At 39.6% G+C, this 18540-nt stretch overlaps 3 protein-coding genes across 9 annotated transcripts in view; 1 reads left to right on the top strand and 2 right to left on the bottom strand.

Moving 5' to 3' along the window:
- Nucleotides 1–86: 86 nt before the first annotated feature.
- On the bottom strand, nt 87–1701 carry LOC123257296. Of its 3 annotated transcripts, none has more exons than XR_006507331.1 (2): nt 1272–1701; nt 87–574 (listed from the first exon to the last, which is right to left on the bottom strand). XR_006507331.1 is itself a non-coding variant. In XM_044715876.1 (2 exons), the coding sequence occupies exons 1-2, from the start codon at nt 1369–1371 to the stop codon at nt 804–806; spliced, it is 333 nt and encodes a 110-aa protein (XP_044571811.1). In that variant the 5' UTR covers nt 1372–1701; the 3' UTR covers nt 591–803. The 3 variants fall into 3 exon arrangements, 1 of the variants encoding a protein (XP_044571811.1); XR_006507332.1 differs by lacking the exon at nt 87–574 and adding an exon at nt 588–1036 and having other exon boundaries at nt 1268–1701; XM_044715876.1 differs by lacking the exon at nt 87–574 and adding an exon at nt 591–1036.
- A 2303-nt stretch (nt 1702–4004) lies between these two features.
- The window catches only part of LOC6495039 (heterogeneous nuclear ribonucleoprotein K homolog), a 22459-nt gene continuing 7923 nt past the window's right edge, over nt 4005–18540 (top strand). For 2 of the 5 annotated variants that reach the window (XM_014907644.3, XM_014907646.3), the window contains exons 1-6: nt 6889–7108; nt 14904–15014; nt 15107–15163; nt 16965–17008; nt 17920–17992; nt 18066–18161. In XM_014907644.3, the coding sequence (XP_014763130.1) occupies nt 14919–15014; nt 15107–15163; nt 16965–17008; nt 17920–17992; nt 18066–18161 (366 nt within the window). In that variant the 5' untranslated portion in view covers nt 6889–7108; nt 14904–14918. Of the gene's footprint in view, nt 4028–6888; nt 7109–13014; nt 13154–14903; nt 15015–15106; nt 15164–16964; nt 17009–17919; nt 17993–18065; nt 18162–18540 lie in introns of those variants that run through there. The other 3 variants (XM_014907645.3, XM_001959151.4, XM_014907643.3) reach the window with 3 other exon arrangements.
- LOC6495604 lies at nt 5619–6628 on the bottom strand. The gene is made up of 5 exons (XM_001959152.4): nt 6396–6628; nt 6196–6340; nt 6063–6130; nt 5889–6003; nt 5619–5818 (listed from the first exon to the last, which is right to left on the bottom strand). The coding sequence occupies exons 1-5, from the start codon at nt 6518–6520 to the stop codon at nt 5645–5647; spliced, it is 627 nt and encodes a 208-aa protein (XP_001959188.1). The 5' UTR covers nt 6521–6628; the 3' UTR covers nt 5619–5644.

Here is an 18540-nt window from a genome sequence, read left to right as displayed (position 1 = left end):
GTTGCCCTGCATCGGTGGCAGAAATGGCTATATCGGGAGAGAAAGCATTCCATTAAAACATTTTCCCATCTTGAAATTCATAATTCATAAGTCGGTAATATGAAGATGTACCTCGAAATAGTATACATTTTTAATTGGATTTACATCAACTCTCAAAATGTGTTAGATCTGGTAAATAGATCATACCGCGTGAGCCTATAATGGGGGAAGAAATACTTATTAATATTTTCCCAAATCTTTTTGATACGTCTTTATGTTGGCCTTCTTTGATACTAAGTTCTCAATTATTAAAAAACTTATTGATGAAGTCAGATTAAAGGTAAAAGGTATTATAAATTAATAGAAATACTTTTAGGAACATAATTCAATCGTCTTGGCTGTAAAATATACTATTTTATAGAAAAGTAATGGTAATGGAAATGGTACCAACCTTAAAATTAAATTCAGCATTTAAATAAAATATACGGTAGCTTGGAAAACGATATTTTTACAATAAATAGTACCTTATGACACCTTTTTCGTTACAAATCGATTCGAGTATCCCATTAATTAAATGGAGGCCTTATTAAATTACCTGAAGTGTTTAACAATTCAATTAAAAATTACTTAAAATAATATACATTTTAAAGTAAAATTGGAGAAAATTTCTATTTCGGCTTAAAGCCAAACCGAGCACCACCACTGGAAAGAGCTAACATAAAGAGAGGCTTTATTATGGAGAGGCGCTAGCCGCCAGAAGCTATCAGCTAGCCCCCGGCTGTTCACAGTGCATAAATAAGGCCGACAATTACGAAAGTGCTATTTTACAATTTATGGCCATATTTGTAGAATACACTTAGATTAGCTGCGGAAAAATAAACATGGCTTTTCGAAGCGACCTCCACTGTGCCAGCTCTGGCCGGCGAAAGCTCGCCACGAGAGAGACGAGTGAGAGCAAAAGCGGCCGTAAATTGCAGTAAAAGGATCGCCATCCGCTCCCGTTCTCTCTTTCTAATGGAGACACCACATCCATCAGCCGGCTGGTTTTTCTTCTTGGCTAAAATGAGAAATTGTGGGAGCGCAAAAATTTTACAAGCAATTATGCAATCTTGTTGTTTTTTTGCTGCTGCTACTGCTGCTGCTGCCTATTGTTGTCAAAACAAACATTTATGTAATTGTGTTTGCTATCAGCACGAACGGCATGTTCTCACTGATGGGAAGTATTAGTGTAAAATCGGCTAAATGTAACACAGATGTGGCAGATAACCGCTGCACTTGCGGTACTTACTTACATACACTTCCGCCAAAAACAAAAATAAACCGTTCCTCGATGGTCATCTGGTCCAGGTAGGACGTAGAACCGCCAGAGAACCGTCCAAATGGGCCGCCCATGAGTCCAATTTCACACCTCTTGGATTCGCGCGTGCTGGGGCATTATCCATTATGTTCGTACTTGTTAGTTTTCCAAACCAATGACCATCCCATCATTAAACGGGCAGAGAATTAAGACTGGCCACAGGGTTCCGAGAACGGTAAATGACGTGCAAATAAGTGCATCCAACCAAGCGGCCTAATTAAATTTACTTAGATCGCCCCAAGTGCCTGTTACTACTAAGTTGCATCATTTAGAAGGGAATATTCAACTAAGCATTTCTAAATTTGTATTTTTGATGCCCTCGACATTTAACACTCACAACTGAAGCCACTTACCGCCGATCTGGCAACCCCACGACGCAAAGAGATGACAAAAAGCTTATTGGTACTGTTGCAGCAGTCATCTCGCTCGCACACGACGCCATTCTAACGGTACCTCATTTTCCGAGAAAATAAATTCTGAGCTTCTCAAAAATGAAGTTTTTCCTTAGAAGTTTTACCTGTAGGAACATTTACACTTATAGGCCGGGAGGTGTGCAATATATGTTTATAAAATATATATATTGTCACGCTCCCCGTCCTGCAAGTGTTTATGTTTTGCTATTTTCGCACTTTTAGTCACAGATGACGAGCGCCGGAGATCATCAGGCCGGTATAAGTGCAATATGTTTGAAATATCCATATTGACACAAATACCGTCCTGAAGATAATCTGGCAACAAATATTTCTCTCAGATAGCGATCGCTGCTGTTCGTATAATATCTATGGGCCGGGGAAAGTGCAATACGATTCAAAATACGCATTGCAACCTTCCGCGACCTACAAATAAAATCGAAGTTCTAAACACTTTTTAGCTCCTGAAAACTTTTCGGTTATAGCCGCTTAGATCCACTATATTTCGGCCGTCTCAAGTGCAATACTTGTATAAAAAACCAAGAGTTGCACTAGAGACGCACCGGAAAATTGTAGATGTTTTTTTTAAAAAGCACAAACACTATTATTTATTTTTTATTAAATTGAAGAGGTCTGTCGCAAGCGTTTCCAGGCTGGGGAATGTGCAATACTGATCCTAAAATGTAGTATCTGCCCAAACCACAGTCTGGAAATGCTGACTACAAAAACAAATTTCCACCATCGACCACTCGCGACAACTCCCGAAATTCGAATGCAGAGCAAGATCAAAAGCACCAGAAAAAAAAAAAAAAAAAAAACAAATTTTGGCTTTTCCTTTCTTGGCGACATTCGCAGCAGGAACAATACGATATTTGTCGCACGGGAATAAAAGGGACGACAATAGTGTCGTAGTGGAGAGTTGTCGTTGTGCTTAAATGTGTGGAGAATGAAGTACAGCAAAGTTCCACAAACCGGCAACGCCGTGAAAAAATTTCAAGGGAAAAAGAAAACTTAGTAAACTTGGAAGTTTGTGGAAATTCTTTAATGAATTCTTCTAGGAAAGTCAGGAAGAGAATTTGTTGCTTCTAAAAGACAATGAACTGAGGGATAATGTAGCTTAAAATTTTATGAAAATACGTTTTGGCGCCAAATTTGTATATCGCGACAAAATTAAGTTTTTACGTTAAATATTTGAGAATTTTGTTTATTTATTCTAAAACTTGTATTTTTAATTGTTTCTCTTCTAAGATTAATTCCAAATTCAACTTTTTTTTACATGAAATTTTTATGAAATTCACAAAATAATATGATGCTTTGGTAAAATCGAATCCCTAAGATATTACACTTTAATACGTTAAAAGAAAATAGTAAAGTAAAGAAACTTTGTAAAAAAGAAATTAATCTGCACAAAACTACTTTACAGAAAAAACACGATATTCACATTTAATATAAAATATTCACACACTTAATTCAGAAGAATTGTTTCAAAATACATAGAGTCGGAACCGTGTACTTGTGCGAGAATAAGACAAGATACACGATGCCGGTTCTAAGAAATTATGAACAACTTTTTTTTTCTTTAATTCCAAGAAATCACTTTACCACTTAAATAGGGAGGTCTTACCCCGTCGGCTGCCAAAATTGAAAAGAATGAATGGATTGATTCCAGCCAAGTTGTCTCCAATTCGGCAGTGTTGCACAATGTTTGTAATAGTAATAGCTTGTAACAGCGCCCTTTGAACTTTTCTTAAAGTTGGCAATGCCGCAAATACCACGAAAAAACTTAAATTGTGGATACTGCTCCTTAAAAAGTATGGTTTACAATGAATTTTATAATGTTTCTTTTGGGTTTAATGATTGATATGTTATGCATAAGGTCGTTAAAAGTAATTTTGAGTGCAATTGATGCAAATTTTCTGAACTTTGCGTATTTTTTAGAGTGTTGCAAAAGGGCTTTTTGGTTCCCTTGAACATGAATCCCCGTCTGCCCCTGACACAAATACATACCAATGAAAAACTGCAATAGTGTGCGAAAAAGAAAATGGATGTCAATTTAGAAACATAACCCCACTTATTGGGCTTTAGTAAACTTTTTATATCAAAAATTAGAGAATTAAATCTTTCATTATCTTATACATCTTCTACCTTTTGTAATCAGTTTTAAGAAAAAAATTATATATTCAAAAGTGCAATTGCAATCATATTATTATTTTTTGGCGGATATATCAAGTGACGAATACAATAAGCTTTAAAGCTCTATAAGGATCTTCATTTTCATCAGGTACTAGTATGTATATCCATTTATAGAACAGTTCAATCAAATTTCCAGCCATTTATTGTATGTATGTATGTATGTACATGTACATCTACGAATCGTTTGAGGTAATCCGCTCAAGAATCGGTTATATTGGCCAAGATATGGCCATCGCAGTGGGCCATGTTGTCCTCCCCAGGCATGTTCCACATTTTGAAGAGGGTGGCCCAAAAAATTTGAGACAAAATCTAAAAAATATTTTGTTTCTAGGTTTTGACGCAGATTGGCGGAAAATCAATCTACGAATCGTTTAAGATATTCCGCTCAAGAATGTGATAAAAACTTGCCAAGATATTTCCTTCGCAGTGGGTCGAACTCTCCTCCCCATGCGATTTCCAGATTTTGAAGGGGAATCTCCAGAAAATTTTGGAAAATATATTTTGTTCTCAGATTTTGATGCATATTTATGAAGAATCGATCCACAAATCGTTTAAGGTATTCCGCTCGAGAATCGGATGGAAATTGCCCAAGATATGGCCTTCGCAGTGGGGCATATAGGGGTCTCCATGCATTTTCCACATTTTGAAGGGGACCCCCCAGAAAATTTGATGAAAAATCTAAAAAATATTTCGTTCTCAGATTTTGATGCAGATTTATGGATAATTGATCCACAAATCGATTAAGGTATTCCGCTCCGAAATCGGATGGAAATTGCCCAAGATATAGCCTTCGCAGTGGGGCATATTAGGGTCTCCATGCATTTTCCACATTTTGAAGGGGACCCATCAGGAAAAATGGGCAAAAAATTGAAAAAATAATTTGTACTCAGATTTTGATACAGATTTGTGGAGAATCGATCCACAAATCGATTAAGGTGTTCCGCTCGAGAATCGGATGAAAATTGACCAAGATATGGCCTTCGCAGTGGGGTATATTGGGGTCTCCATGCATTTCCACATTTTGAAGGGGACCCTCCAGAAAATTTGATGAAAAATCTAAAAAATATTTCGTTCTCAGATTTTGATGCAGATTTATGGAGAATTGATCCACAAATCGATTAAGGTATTCCGCTCCGAAATCGGATGGAAATTGCCCAAGATATAGCCTTCGCAGTGGGGCATATTAGGGTCTCCATGCATTTTCCACATTTTGAAGGGGACCCATCAGGAAAAATGGGCAAAAAATTGAAAAAATAATTTGTACTCAGATTTTGATACAGATTTGTGGAGAATCGATCCACAAATCGATTAAGGTGTTCCGCTCGAGAATCGGATGAAAATTGACCAAGATATGGCCTTCGCAGTGGGGTATATTGGGGTCTCCATGCATTTCCACATTTTGAAGGGGACCCTCCAGAAAATTTGATGAAAAATCTAAAAAATATTTCGTTCTCAGATTTTGATGCAGATTTATGAAGAATCGATCTACGAATCGTTTGAGGTATTCCGCTTGGGGATATGATAGGAATTGGCAGAGATATAGCGTAAGCTGTGGTCCACATTGTTACGGAATAATGAACAAAAATGTATGATGAACGAATGTAATTCTGTGATTTATAATTCTCTCAAATCTTCCATTTCTATAATAAGCTTTTCTATTTCCATGAAAACAATGTAAATTCAAAACATTTCTCTGTTTATTTGGCTAACAATCTGGACGGCTAATGGAATCAATTAAAGACTTTTGCATGTCTAATATTTGGGGTTTTATTTCCTTAAACTCCGCCAATTGCTGCTCCATAATGGCATTAAGTTTTACGCGCTCGTTTTGTATATTTTGAAGACGTTCCCGGTTCGCTTTGCTCTTTTCCAGTGCAATCTGTAAACAATAATTAAAATGTATTAATTTAGTAATAGATATAAGTAGGAGATCGCAATGCATTTCCAACCTGGAGCTTCTGTTGTTGAGTTTCTATCTTCCGCTCCAGATAGCGAATGCTGGAGTCCATTAGTTGTATGCGTAATGGACGAGTTAGCTCCTCAGGAGTCATTTCATTGACATTCCTGCAAATGAGATACAATTTAGTGAAAGTCCTAGTGGTTGTGAGGTTCAGATGTCTTACCATTTCTTGCCCTCCTGACCTGCAAACTTATCCTTGAGCACTTCTAGGGCCAACAACTTGTTTTCGATCTATATTTAAATGAATATTGATTAATATTATTGCTATAACGATCATATTTATTATGAAATCCTACATCATTGCTGTGGAAGAAGCCAAGGTGCATTTTCATCATGATGGCAGTCATCTTTTCGCGCAATTTGGGCACCAGAGCTTCGGTGTCGGCGTAGGCATCGCCGTTTTCCTTTTGTATGTTAACGAACGCCGATAAATCGTCGGCACTATTTTAAAATAAAGCTATTAGATCAGTTTTCCGCAAATTAAGGGTTTTCTTGCCTCAGATCGTCGAAAATTGTTTTTGTGGCGTCCTCGTAGGCCTGCTTTATTTGAGCAACCGTTTCCTGGTGTGGGCCGAACATAGCATCAACAACTACTTCGGTTTTTCTTGGTTTGGCCTCCATTTCGATTAAATTATAAAAATTATTAAAATTGCACGCAAATTTAAAAACAAAACAACAAATCAGTGTGCCTGTAGCATTATTGCGCCAAAATTCTACACAAGAGAAAGGTCACATCGTGTCATAGCGTTGAGCTATGGTATGGCAATACTGGAAATTAGCCAATGTTAGAACCATTGCAATAGGGAAATTTTTTAATTGATGAGAAGAGAAAACGTAATCTTTATCTATAGAAAGTAGACAATTTATTAGTTTATTTTTTAAAATATCTTTCGTATTTGAACGAACTGGTAAAATGAAATTGGCTTGAATATAATTATCGATAATTGCCCGCCTCTACAACAGAGCTGCCACATTTCGGTTGAAAAGGGAACATTTTAAGTCATCGATGAAACGATAATTTTACAATAGAGTTGCCACCCAACCGCTCCGTCTCGTGTGCCTGTTAAAAAATATTAAATAATATTAAACGAGATAAATCCAGGCGGAAAAAAGTGCGTAAAACCAAAACTGAAGGTTCTGCCAACCGCCAGAGACTCGAGTTTTGTGGCAGCCGTGCAAGTGCAGTCGGATAATAACGAATCAAGCTAGGTGAGTTTTCGCAGGGGACGCGCAGCCCTCCTGCGCTGGGGACGGCGAAAAAAAGGCAAATTGCGATCCAGCCAAGTGCGTCTGTGACTGTATGTGCGCGATATTATGTTTTTTTTTCGTATACATCTTTGCCATGACCAATTTTCCATTTTCCTTTCGATGGATAGAACTTTCCGCAAATGCGCTTTTCGAATGGGGGTTCCTTTGGCTTCGGATCAGCGCGGCGCGGTGCGGCGCTTCCCTTTCACATATTTTACATTTTCATTTCCAACCACCGCCGGGGGCACACACCACATAGAAGTATTCTTGGCCTCTTGGCCGCTCCAGCTCTCTCCGCTCTTCTCTCTTTCACTTGAAAAGTTTACTTTTCAGGTACAGAGTCGGCTATCGGCTATCGGCTATCTGCTCTTGGCTTATGTTGTTTTTGCTTTTGCTTTTGGTGGTTCATCCGTTTTTGCCGCTTGTTTTGTGTTTTGTTTCACCTCTTTCTCCGTCTCTGGCTCTTCCTCTTCCCCCATGCGGTTGAGAAGAAAAAGCAGCAGCAGCGGCGACGGCGGCGGCAACCGGCATACATATTATATTCATTATAATTTACTTTTCTTTTTTTTTGCCGCGGAGATAAAATCAAAACAAAATAGTTTCGTTACTCCAAAACAACTCCCACGCTATCGGGGGACCGCCCGCCCGCCGGCAGCCACCGACAACAAGTCGAGAGTTCAATGCTCGCCAACTTACAAATAAGGAAAAAGCCTAACCCATATTTTATTCATAGTTAAGAGTTGTTGTTCCGGGGGAGCCATCGATTGATGCTCTCTGGCCAAGAGATGAGCAGAGGAGCCAAGAAGCACAGAGAAGCTAATGAAAAAGGCAAATACCCGTTCAATGAGTCCCGTCTTGGGTGCAGCAGCTCATCAGCTCATTACTGCCCCTTTGGGCCCCCTAACCCACTATTCCTCCCTGTCCCATCCCCCATTGATTTTTTTTTCAACACCCATTGGCATTTGGGGGACTTTTGTCACTGGTTCCCTCCATGCCACCACAGACTGAGATTTCAACTTTTGCTTTTTGTTCTGCGATTCTCCATTGCCTTTGTTTAGATTTCAAGTTTTGTGCAAAAATTCGCTTTTATTTGCCTTGTTTGGCCGTTGTTTTATTTTTATTTTTTGTGTTTTAGTATTTGTTCCGAGTGAAGCAATTCCAAAGATATTTTGCAGCTATTTGCGAGCGTTCGTTGACATTGAACTGAATTCTCGAACAAATGCTGTACAGGGAATATCCACTATGATTTACTGATAAATATTCTTTTACAAAGTGTATTTTAATCGCAAAAACTATTTTTTAATTCATATAAATAATAATGAAATTCTTTAATAAAAATGGGTAATATTTAAGGTTTAGATCCACTGTACTTGTACTTTTACCGTTATTTTATATATTCGATATACAAATACGTGTTCGATACAGATTATCGCTTATCCAGAGAGCTTTATCTTCTGTCATCACTAATTTTCAGGGAAAAGAACCGTTATTTGGTTGATATATTCTTCAAAACAAGTTTTTTTTTTTCAAAAATATTTGTTTTTTAAGAGATTTTATCTGCCTAAGTTTAAAAATCTCCATATTTTGGCTTTTAATATTTTTTCTTGTAGCTGACACTTATTTTTTTCCTTTCTATATGAATCATAAATCATATATATCGAAAAATATTAGCTCTCCCAGCTTTAAAAGCAAATCAGGCAAGTAAAATAAATATAAATAAATAGAAAATAGTACTGTTTAGTTGCAATTGCACTGTCATTTGCTTGTCTGATGTATGTAGGTTGGGCTTTGATGTCACTGATTTCCCAGATGGCTCTATTTTCTGGTCGAGATACAGAGACAAGAGAAATCTGGGCTAACTTTGCCCGCATTTGGCCCATGGGCTGGGCCCATTTCATAAAATCATATCCGTTTTATACGGGTTAATTATGCTTGACAGCCAGTTGAACGTTGATTTTTGTACTAAACGATTGGACTTTGAGAGTAGTAGTGTCCCCCCTTGTTGCAAAACACGTTCCACTCGATGCTCTTCGATGGCATGCCTTTTGTCTTCGAATGACAAGCGAAATGAATGTTGGAACGAAGAAGCCGCAATATTTTTATGCAAATCGCACAAATCACAAAATAAATAACAAGAAATACTTGAAACACGTTTTGAACTCAAGCTTGTTTTATTGATTTTGAAACCTTGACTGGTGGGGCTTCTTATATTTCCAATTAATTAGCCATCGATGGATTGGATTGTCGGGAGATGCAGTTGACAAACGAAAAAGTAGATAAAGCCAAGGCAATCAATGGGAAGGATGTGGCTAGTTGGCTACTTGGCTAGGTGGGTAGGTGGGTGGAGCGGCGAGGTGGAAACAAGAAAAGTACTTTTCAATCGAAGCCTTTTAATAATGCAACAGCTATGGGGGTGGTTCGATTGGGAAAGAGGACTCTCTTACACTTGCAGAAATAATTGAAGCTCAAATCGGGTCGGAATAAAGTTTTTTGGACTTTGTAGCTCTGCATTTAATTACTGAGAATAAGAAGAGAGGAAGAACATTTTATTATTTATGCATTTAATTATTTTACTTTCTTGCTTCCTCCTTTTATTTATTTTTTTTTTGCTGTGTAGCAGCCAAAGACAAGTCGAACTTGTATGTATCAGACTATGGACTTCAGAACAGAACAGAACAGAGCAGAATAGAATAGAATAGAATAGAATAGAACAGTTCAGGACAGAGCGGCAACAACTACATGCCACACGCCATAAGCACATTAGTTATTAGCGCAGGGACCACCAAACCACCCACAACCCACTGCCCACCACCACCCACTGGCCACTGTCCTCCCCCATCCCTAACTAGAGACACGCGATTGGGGGCAGGATCTGGTCGGCAGCTCCCTCGCCTAAGCACGCTGACATGTCCATAAAAGCTTTGAAGTGGACAGGCTCACAGGCAGTGGCTCTCGCCAGGACACACAAATACACAGACACCTTTCCCGGGGGCGGCTCTAACTATTTTTTTAGCACCGGCGATGAGAATTGTCAATTGTATGCATTTCCGCTTAAGCCCCACTACTGTCCTTCTGGCCACCTTCTTCTAGTGGCTTTTTTTTTTATATATAATATGTTTTGGGAGAGACATGACGTCCATTAGATGTTTTTCCGCTAAATTATAGAGTTGGAACGCATATACCCGACGCCCAATTAGGCAGCAAGAGGCACGATGCGGGGGTTAGTGGCTTAGGCGGTCAAAGGACACACACCCCAGGACACACACGTGAGAAACGAAACGTTGCACGAAACATATGTCGAATTTTTAATTAATTGATGGGAATTAAAAAGGGGTTATATTTTTATTGTATTTCGGTTTATTTTAGTATTTATTTTGGGTTTAAATTTTAGTAAAATGTTTGAACAAATTAATCAGAAGAGTGACTAGTCATTAGACATACATTTAAATTCAAAATAAAGATAAATAGAGATTACTAGCTATGATTATGCAATCTAACTTGCGGTTAAGACCCACAGAAACCAAAACCACAAACCTCAAACCTCAAATATAAAAACTATTTTATTATAAACTATTTAATGTTAGCAGAGACTATAGAATATTATAAATATTATACAAGAAATATCTTGATGTCTTTGAGGCCTCTGATCTGTTACTTTTCAATTTCTTCAATAGCAAGCTCTATATTATAGTAATTTTATAAAAATACAAACCTTTCAAGTAGTTTTAGAGTGGTTTCTAGAGATAGAAATAGAGTTCTTCCGTTTATTTTCCCTATAAGTAATACTATCTATAAAATACTATCTATAAGTATCTCTAAGAGAACCTTAATCAAAGCTTTAATAATTCTTTTCTAAAGAAAAGTCTTTAGTTTATTTTTCTTTAATAATTTCTGAATAATATTCAAATCTGCTAATCACCATCTCGAAGTCACGCCCTCATCTCCAACACTCTCCTCGTCCTGAAAGCACAAAAAGGTGGCAAATAAAGCAGGCAAAAAGGAGCAAAAGGAGTGTGTATTTTATTTTTTCCTTTCTGCTCTTGGTGGGTAGCCACAAACCGCGTTTTCATGTGGCCTGCCACGTCTCACTGGACATAAACTCTCCAACTGCGCCCCTTGGGGTGCCCCTTTTGTCGCTATTGTTGTTGTGTTTGCGTTTTTGTGGTCAGCTCGCTTGTGCACCTGTGTATTAGTGAGGAAGGAGAGGGAGGACTACCGGACTACCGGACACAGGCACAGTCACAGGCACAGGAAAAAGTTTCAAGCGCTGGCCAGCAAGCAACTTAAATTATTGTCCCTTGCCCGTTGGGTGGGTGGGATTATGGGTTAGAGTTGGGAGTTTGGTGTCCACCATCGGTGGCTAGGGGTGACTAGTGGGTTGCTTTGGACGCGTGTGCGCTGTCAAAAGCTATTTGAACAGGATGTGGACAGCAATCAAATGATTTTCACATAATTGCTTACCTGTCATTTATGTCACTTTCAGGAATGCGAACCAGCCTTGGTCCTGGCCCTCCCTATCAGTTCTCTCCTTTGTTTCCGCTGCCTCATGGCACTTGTTGTCCTGCTGCCTGCTGCCTGCTACCACTCCCTGTTGGAAGCTGTGTAAATGTTTGATGAAAAAGCTCTTCCACTCACTTCTAGCCACAAACTGCAATCAGAAGGTGCCGATAAAGTGGGAAGAGGGAAGGAGAAGCAATCGAAGCAATCTACTGCCCACTTCCGTTCCTAAATTGCTCCCGGTAACCAAAAGTTTCTCCAGCCAGTGTCCAGTGTCCTGGCTCTCTGTCCCACAAATTGCCCTATAATTAGATCTCCCAACAATTCAGAAACGGCTGTTCAAACTCTCACAGTTTTTATTGGCAATGGGAATGGGTAAAGAGTTGGCTCTTCAAAGGGAAGAGTGGCAGTTCATCTCGAGAGGAGTTTTAAAATTATTGCAATTTACGTGAATTATGCATGTGCGTTAGATCCTGGCTGTCCTAGAGCTAGGATAATGACAGAGCCCTCGTAGGTAGGAGCTTCTTTCTCCTCCCCCTTAATGGTATTTGTCCAGGTCAGCGCAATTTGTTGCATTTCACAGGCACTTATCCGGCTTGGGGAGGGCCAACCCACCTCTCTATTGCTCTATCAATAGTTAAACGCTCTGCTATCTTAGACTAACGGCCCACCCCGCCTTCTCAAATCATCTAAAATATGCATAATGTGAAAACATCAGGTGAAGTTCCATCGAAAATTCATAGAGCAAGTGCTGCATAGAGCAAGAAGGACTGCACTTCCAAGACCCCCAAAGTCGGGCGCTATTAGTCTAATGTCGAACCCTAAATTCATTACGCAGCCCTACACATGTACCCCCATACCATCCCATATATATAGTATATATACCATATAGATATTTTCCATATATGGTCTAGGTTATCTGGAAGGTATTAGGCTTTTTTTTTTATTCAGGCACTATATAGTATATAAGGAATCTATATTTTTCACATATGTAAAGTTAAAAAAGAATGCAATTCCTCCCTGGTTTGTATTCTTATATAGGATATAGGGATATACGTGCCCCCATTTCGTACATAGGAACTTATCTATTCTGTGGTAGCTTCTGTTGTGGTCAAGTCCAGTACAATTATCCTGGTTGCCTAGCATCCGGTGTAACTTCCCCTGTTTTTCAGGTATTGTCACTCGATTTGTACGATTTCCATTGGCCGACCGATTTCCGCTGTCCATATACCGATCCTATAGCTTCCGATTGGTCAGGACCTAAGCGCTAAATGGACGGATTTCCGGTATAAATAGCTCTACTTTCGTCAGACTGTATTCATTAGTTTTTGTCCAGGACTTTCGGCAGGAGCTCCCTGCACTGCTTGTTCCGCTGATCGTCGCCAGTGCCCCAGTATTATGTAACTTTCAAGTGAAATCGGAGGATAAGTCGGTGGATTGTGAAGCGAAATCTATAAGATTTTAGCAAAAAAAAAATATATTGTGATATTGTTGAAAACTACGAAGAAGGTAAAGACCAACAAACTTGGTATAATAATTAAATAAAAACTCGAAAAATAAGCACTATATAACTATGTGCCATTAGACTTCAAGTTGAGCTTAAAACCTTACTACTCAAGCCATTAACTTTTTGGGAAAAAATCACAGCTTCTAGGAACTGGCAATTGCATCATCCAACTATCTCGAAAAGTCTTTTCAAATCGAAGGCCTAAACCTAAAACTCAAACCCAAACCCTTTCCTGGAGGCTCTTTCTTCCCACGTACTCCACTTGTTCACGCCAGAGCTCTGTTCAATTTCTGTTTGAAGCCGAGGTGGCATTTATAGAGCCTCCTCTTAAGCCCTCGACCATATTTCTGTAATCTTCCGTCGGTGGCACTGACGCTGCTGTACCACCATTGTTGTATCGGACACATTTTTGACAACTTAACAGCCCCAGCAGTTTGGACAATTGATGTTTTGACATGTGAAACCACATAAAATGAAACAATAAACAGGTTTCAGTTTAAATCACCGACGATTAAAGACACTACCTTTCAAATAATAACTTATAGATCATAAAATCTTCATACCAGATGTAGAAATCTTCGTATTCTTCGAACAAAAGGTTTTCTTTTTAAAGTTTACATTATAGTTTAGAGTACACCTTATTTTAGAGTATAAAAAAATACCTAAAGTACCTGGAAAAAATACAAAACAAAGCTTTGAGAGCCATTCCATTCCATGTTAGTGCTGTAGGCAGATCACATCTCAAAAAATAAATAACAATCGCTCGCAACCATAGCCCCTGGCACTGGCACTGGCACTGCCACTTTTTCTATAAATTTATAATATTTCATTATATTTTTATTATTGCACATGCTGCAGAGGCAGATTCGTTCAATTATGCCAACATAACTTGAATCATGCAGTCGTGTATAGAAGTTTTCGTATATGGGTTCTGTTTTAAGCGTTGGCCGAATGGCATTTCCTGTTGGGCTGTGCTGGGTTGTGGTGGGGCGGTGGCATACAGGGCGAATACTTGATGACTGATGCGATGCTACCCAAATAGAAAACGGAAAACTAAAGCGGGCCACTTAGATGATGGATCGTCGTCAAGTGGAGCTGCGGCGGCACGAACCAGATCGGATCAGGCAGAGCTTGGATCCGAAATGGAAACTGAATTAAATTGTTATTCAATTGCGGTGGGTAACAACAATAACAACAAAACCAGCCTCTCACATCAAGCCATGACTGATTGTTAGCCTTAGTGCTGACAGTTTTAGCGGGTTTTTTAAAAGAAATATCTTTATGGTTTATATCTTTTAAGCCAAGGTCTATAAGGTTTTATTTTCAAGCTACTGGTATCTGAAAATCTATTTATCGATAAATATCGATAGTTTATAACAGATTCCTGGCACATCTCTCCCAACCTATGGATCATAAATCGATATTTTTGGCTAAAAAGTATAATTTTTTTGAATTCAAAATATGAATATATAGTAAGTGTCTGACCTTTTAGCTCCACTTTTATACTAAACTTGAAAAAATATATTTTTTTGAAACCACTGAAGCCTAAGCCATCACTGTGGCTCAGCCCACAACCGTAAGCTCTGCAGCTGCCGAGAGTCTCTGACTTGAGGCAGACTGGCAGTGCCCGATTTAATGTGTCAGTTTCAGTTGAATCGAAACTGACTGGAGATCAACATAGCTAGCTAAACAATTGCCAACCTGCCTCTAATCGAATCCCGCCTCTACTATTTTGATTCCGTAACATTCCAGAGAGAGACTGAGAGAATGAAGCGCGAAATGATCGATACAGAGGAGGGACCACAGGACCAGAAGCGCAACCGCCGCACCGAGGAGACAGTTCGCATACTTATTCCCAGCAGTGTAAGTACTTTAAGAACTTGTTAATTATTTATTTTATTAAATATTTTTATCATAATTAACGTGTAATTTATTTTATCCAATTTTTTGAATAGATCGCGGGTGCAGTTATCGGAAAGGGAGGACAACACATCCAGAAGATGCGTACTCAGGTACTATTAGTAGCTTAAGCCGCACGATCCTCATACGATCTTAGACAAAAGCATATTGCATAACTCACAATTGAAGCGTCTAGTATTATTTACAATTTTGTTTAATTTGTTGCACCATGAAATAGAATTAAAGCGAACAATTCCGAACCGATTCCGACTCCAGGTCCCTAGTGACTCCCCAAAAGCGCCAGTCGCCTCTGTTGTGTCTCTGCCCGCGATCTATCTCTCCGGTCCTGCCTCTCTCTCCCTCACTCTCTCTCCGAAATTCTTGGCTTTGAAACCCGCCTCGGCAGCAATCCCGATATCCTGACTCGATCGGAAGACCCGAAGAGAACCTTATCTTGTGAGGCGGTCTGGGCCCCTTCCCCATTCCTCTCTCTTTCTCTTATCTCACTCTCTCTTGCTGTCTAAGCCCGATTATCTTTCTTGATCTCTGTCTTATCATCCAGGAAGAAATTCTACACGCTTCTCACTAACTCGGGTTTTTGCACTCAGCTAATAACTCTTTCTTAATCTCTTAATCATGCTACCCTCTCTCACTATCTCCACTTTTGACAACTGTTTTTGGAGTCTCGCTCTGTTTCTCTTTATTTATCGTTTTCTTTTCTTAAAGCCAAAGAGACTTGCAAGCTTAAGATACTAGGATACAGTCCATGGACTGTCTGGATTAAATGTAATATACTACAGGCGCTTTATTTAATTAAAAATAAAAAAAAAAACTTTGACAAAAATGCTGTTTTTTGTATAACCAAACAGAAACTTGACAATAAAACGATAAATGTACATGCTAATTAACCTTTTAACTAAATGAACAATTTTCTCTCTCTCTCTTCTCTCTCTCTATTCTTGCGTACACCCCATATGTAACCAATATATCGAATTCGATTTGATAATTATGTTCGAACGCCCGCCCGCCCAACAAATCGAATCTTCAACCGCCCGCCCGCTCATCTGAATCTGAAAATCTGATATCTGAAAATCTGAATCCGAATCTGAATCTAAACTGATCCTGAAAATGAATTTTGGTTGAATCGCAAATCGCAAATCGAATATCAAACCTCAAACCGACCAAATCAAACGCCCGCCCGCCCGCACCATCACTCTGCACCGCTGGTCCATGGTCTCTGGTCTATATATATATTATATATATATCATATATCTATGTCCCATCCGGGGTACTGGGTAACTCGGATCTGTATCTGGTATCCCGTATCTGAAATCTGAAACTGAAACTGGTCCCGATGTCAAACCCGAATCGCTTCGAACTCGAACGCGAACTCGAACTCCAACCTTGATGCACTGAACCACCACCACCACCCCCTGTTGCCGTGCACTATGCTACAAAATATCTGCCTGCACCACACAACATATATATATGTATATTTATTCTAATATTTATATATATATATGCGTGTCTTCCCATTCCCATGAATTGTGTGGGTTGGTCCTCTCCCCGCCCGCCCCCCATGCAATATCTCTTTGTGTGTGTGTGTGTGTGTGCGACATAAAACATAAAAAACTAAAAAATAAAATAAAAAAAAAAATAAAAACCACGGCGAATCAATCAACCAAACAAAAAAAAAAAATATATATACTGTATATTGCAATCGCCCGCCCGCCCATCGACCGATTGAACGCCCAACGCCTGCCCGCCCGCCCGCCTGTCTGACCGACCGACCAACCAAACAACTGCCCGCCCGCCCATCGACCGATCCGAAACAACCGCCCGCCCGCCCGACCGCCCATCAAACGCCTGCCCGTGCCCGTGCCTTCGATAATGTGTATATTTTTGGGGATACAGTATAAAGCCACTGTGTCCGTCGACGATTCCCAAGGCCCCGAACGGTAAACCACAACAAATCTTTAACCTTTTAGCAATTATTCGTACCAATTAATAGTTTATAAAGAGCATCTCTCCAATGTATATCCTGTACTCGTATAACTCGTGTGGATGCAGGCAACTGAACGGAGTTGAAGTCGTTCGTTTTTTAGCCCTAATAGCCCTAATAGCCTAGCCTGGTCTGGCCTAGCCTAGCCTAGATCTAGCTCTAGCTCTCTGTATGTCCTGTATGCGCTAGCTAATACCCATCTATATTATATATATATTCATACATGACAATTGTGATGTGTCCTGTCCCCCATACTCCCCCATAATAGTAGGGATATCTTGGCATTATTATAATTCGTAGAAGTTGCGCCCGCTGCCCACCAAGAAGAAAAAAGAATCAAGTGTGCCACACAGCCTAACTCGCTCTTCTCGCTCTCCTTCTCTCTCTCTGTCTCCGGCTAATCCCAATCCCTAATCGCATACTAATCCGCAATGCACCCAATGTACCACGATTAACCCATTCCCGAAACTGCACGGCCTGAGCTACTTAACCGAACCGAACCGAACCGGAGGAAGGACCCATGAGCCGAGAGACAGTCTGATCTGATCTGATCTGCGCCGCCGGCCCGTGTTCATCCATAAGTTTTTTCCCAAAATCCTAATCCCAGCAAGCGTCTTGTGCGTCCTTGTGTGATTTACTTTGATGGCATCAGGGACGGAATCTCACTTGCTCTCCTCCCACTTGTTCTCTATCTCTCTCTCTCTCTCTCTATCTATCTATCTCACAGAATCTAGTCCCCGAATAAGATCCATGTCTTAGAATAATTTTCAATTAATGTTTGATTCTAATATGCGTTTTTCCCCTCACTCTTTTTCTTCTATTTTTTTATCCAATCCAATCTATGCATGTTTAATGGCTTGAACACAGGACCATCCAAATCTCGGCGGATATCGAGTCCACCCTGGAGATAATCACAGAAATGCTGAAATACTTTGAGGAGGTAGGTCCAACACTAGTTTAAGAGTCAAGATCCTTCCTTACTGATGATATCCTTATCGCTTTATCCCTCACAGCGCGATGAGGACTTTGATGTCCGTCTACTGATCCATCAGAGCCTGGCCGGCTGCGTTATTGGCAAAGGTGGCCAGAAGATCAAGGAGATCCGAGATGTAAGTATCCTTGGAGTATCTATAACATTTATCTAAAAGTTACAACTCTAAAAAGTAACAACTGTTATTATTTATCGATCTATATAGTAATTTTAAAACATTAAAGATTTAATAATGAATGGGAATAGGACACATGAAGTTTGAAGGGACTGGAAATGATATCCTGTCACTAGCCACTGTCTAATATATATTTAACTAAGGTATTTTTACTATTTCTGATGTAATTACTCGTCCGGTGTACTCGCATGTGAGTTCACACGACTCTCCTGTCCTGTCCTGCCCGTATTAGGTCCTGCCCAGTGTCCTGTGGTCAACTGACAGCGCCAGCCAGCCGTGACGAATGGAGGCTAACTTAATTGGGCTTATTACTACTCGACCT

Source organism: Drosophila ananassae, chromosome 3L, assembly GCF_017639315.1.
Source record: "Drosophila ananassae strain 14024-0371.13 chromosome 3L, ASM1763931v2, whole genome shotgun sequence".
In the NCBI taxonomy this organism is placed as follows: domain Eukaryota; kingdom Metazoa; phylum Arthropoda; class Insecta; order Diptera; family Drosophilidae; genus Drosophila; species Drosophila ananassae.
This window is presented reverse-complemented; position numbering and strand designations above follow the sequence as displayed.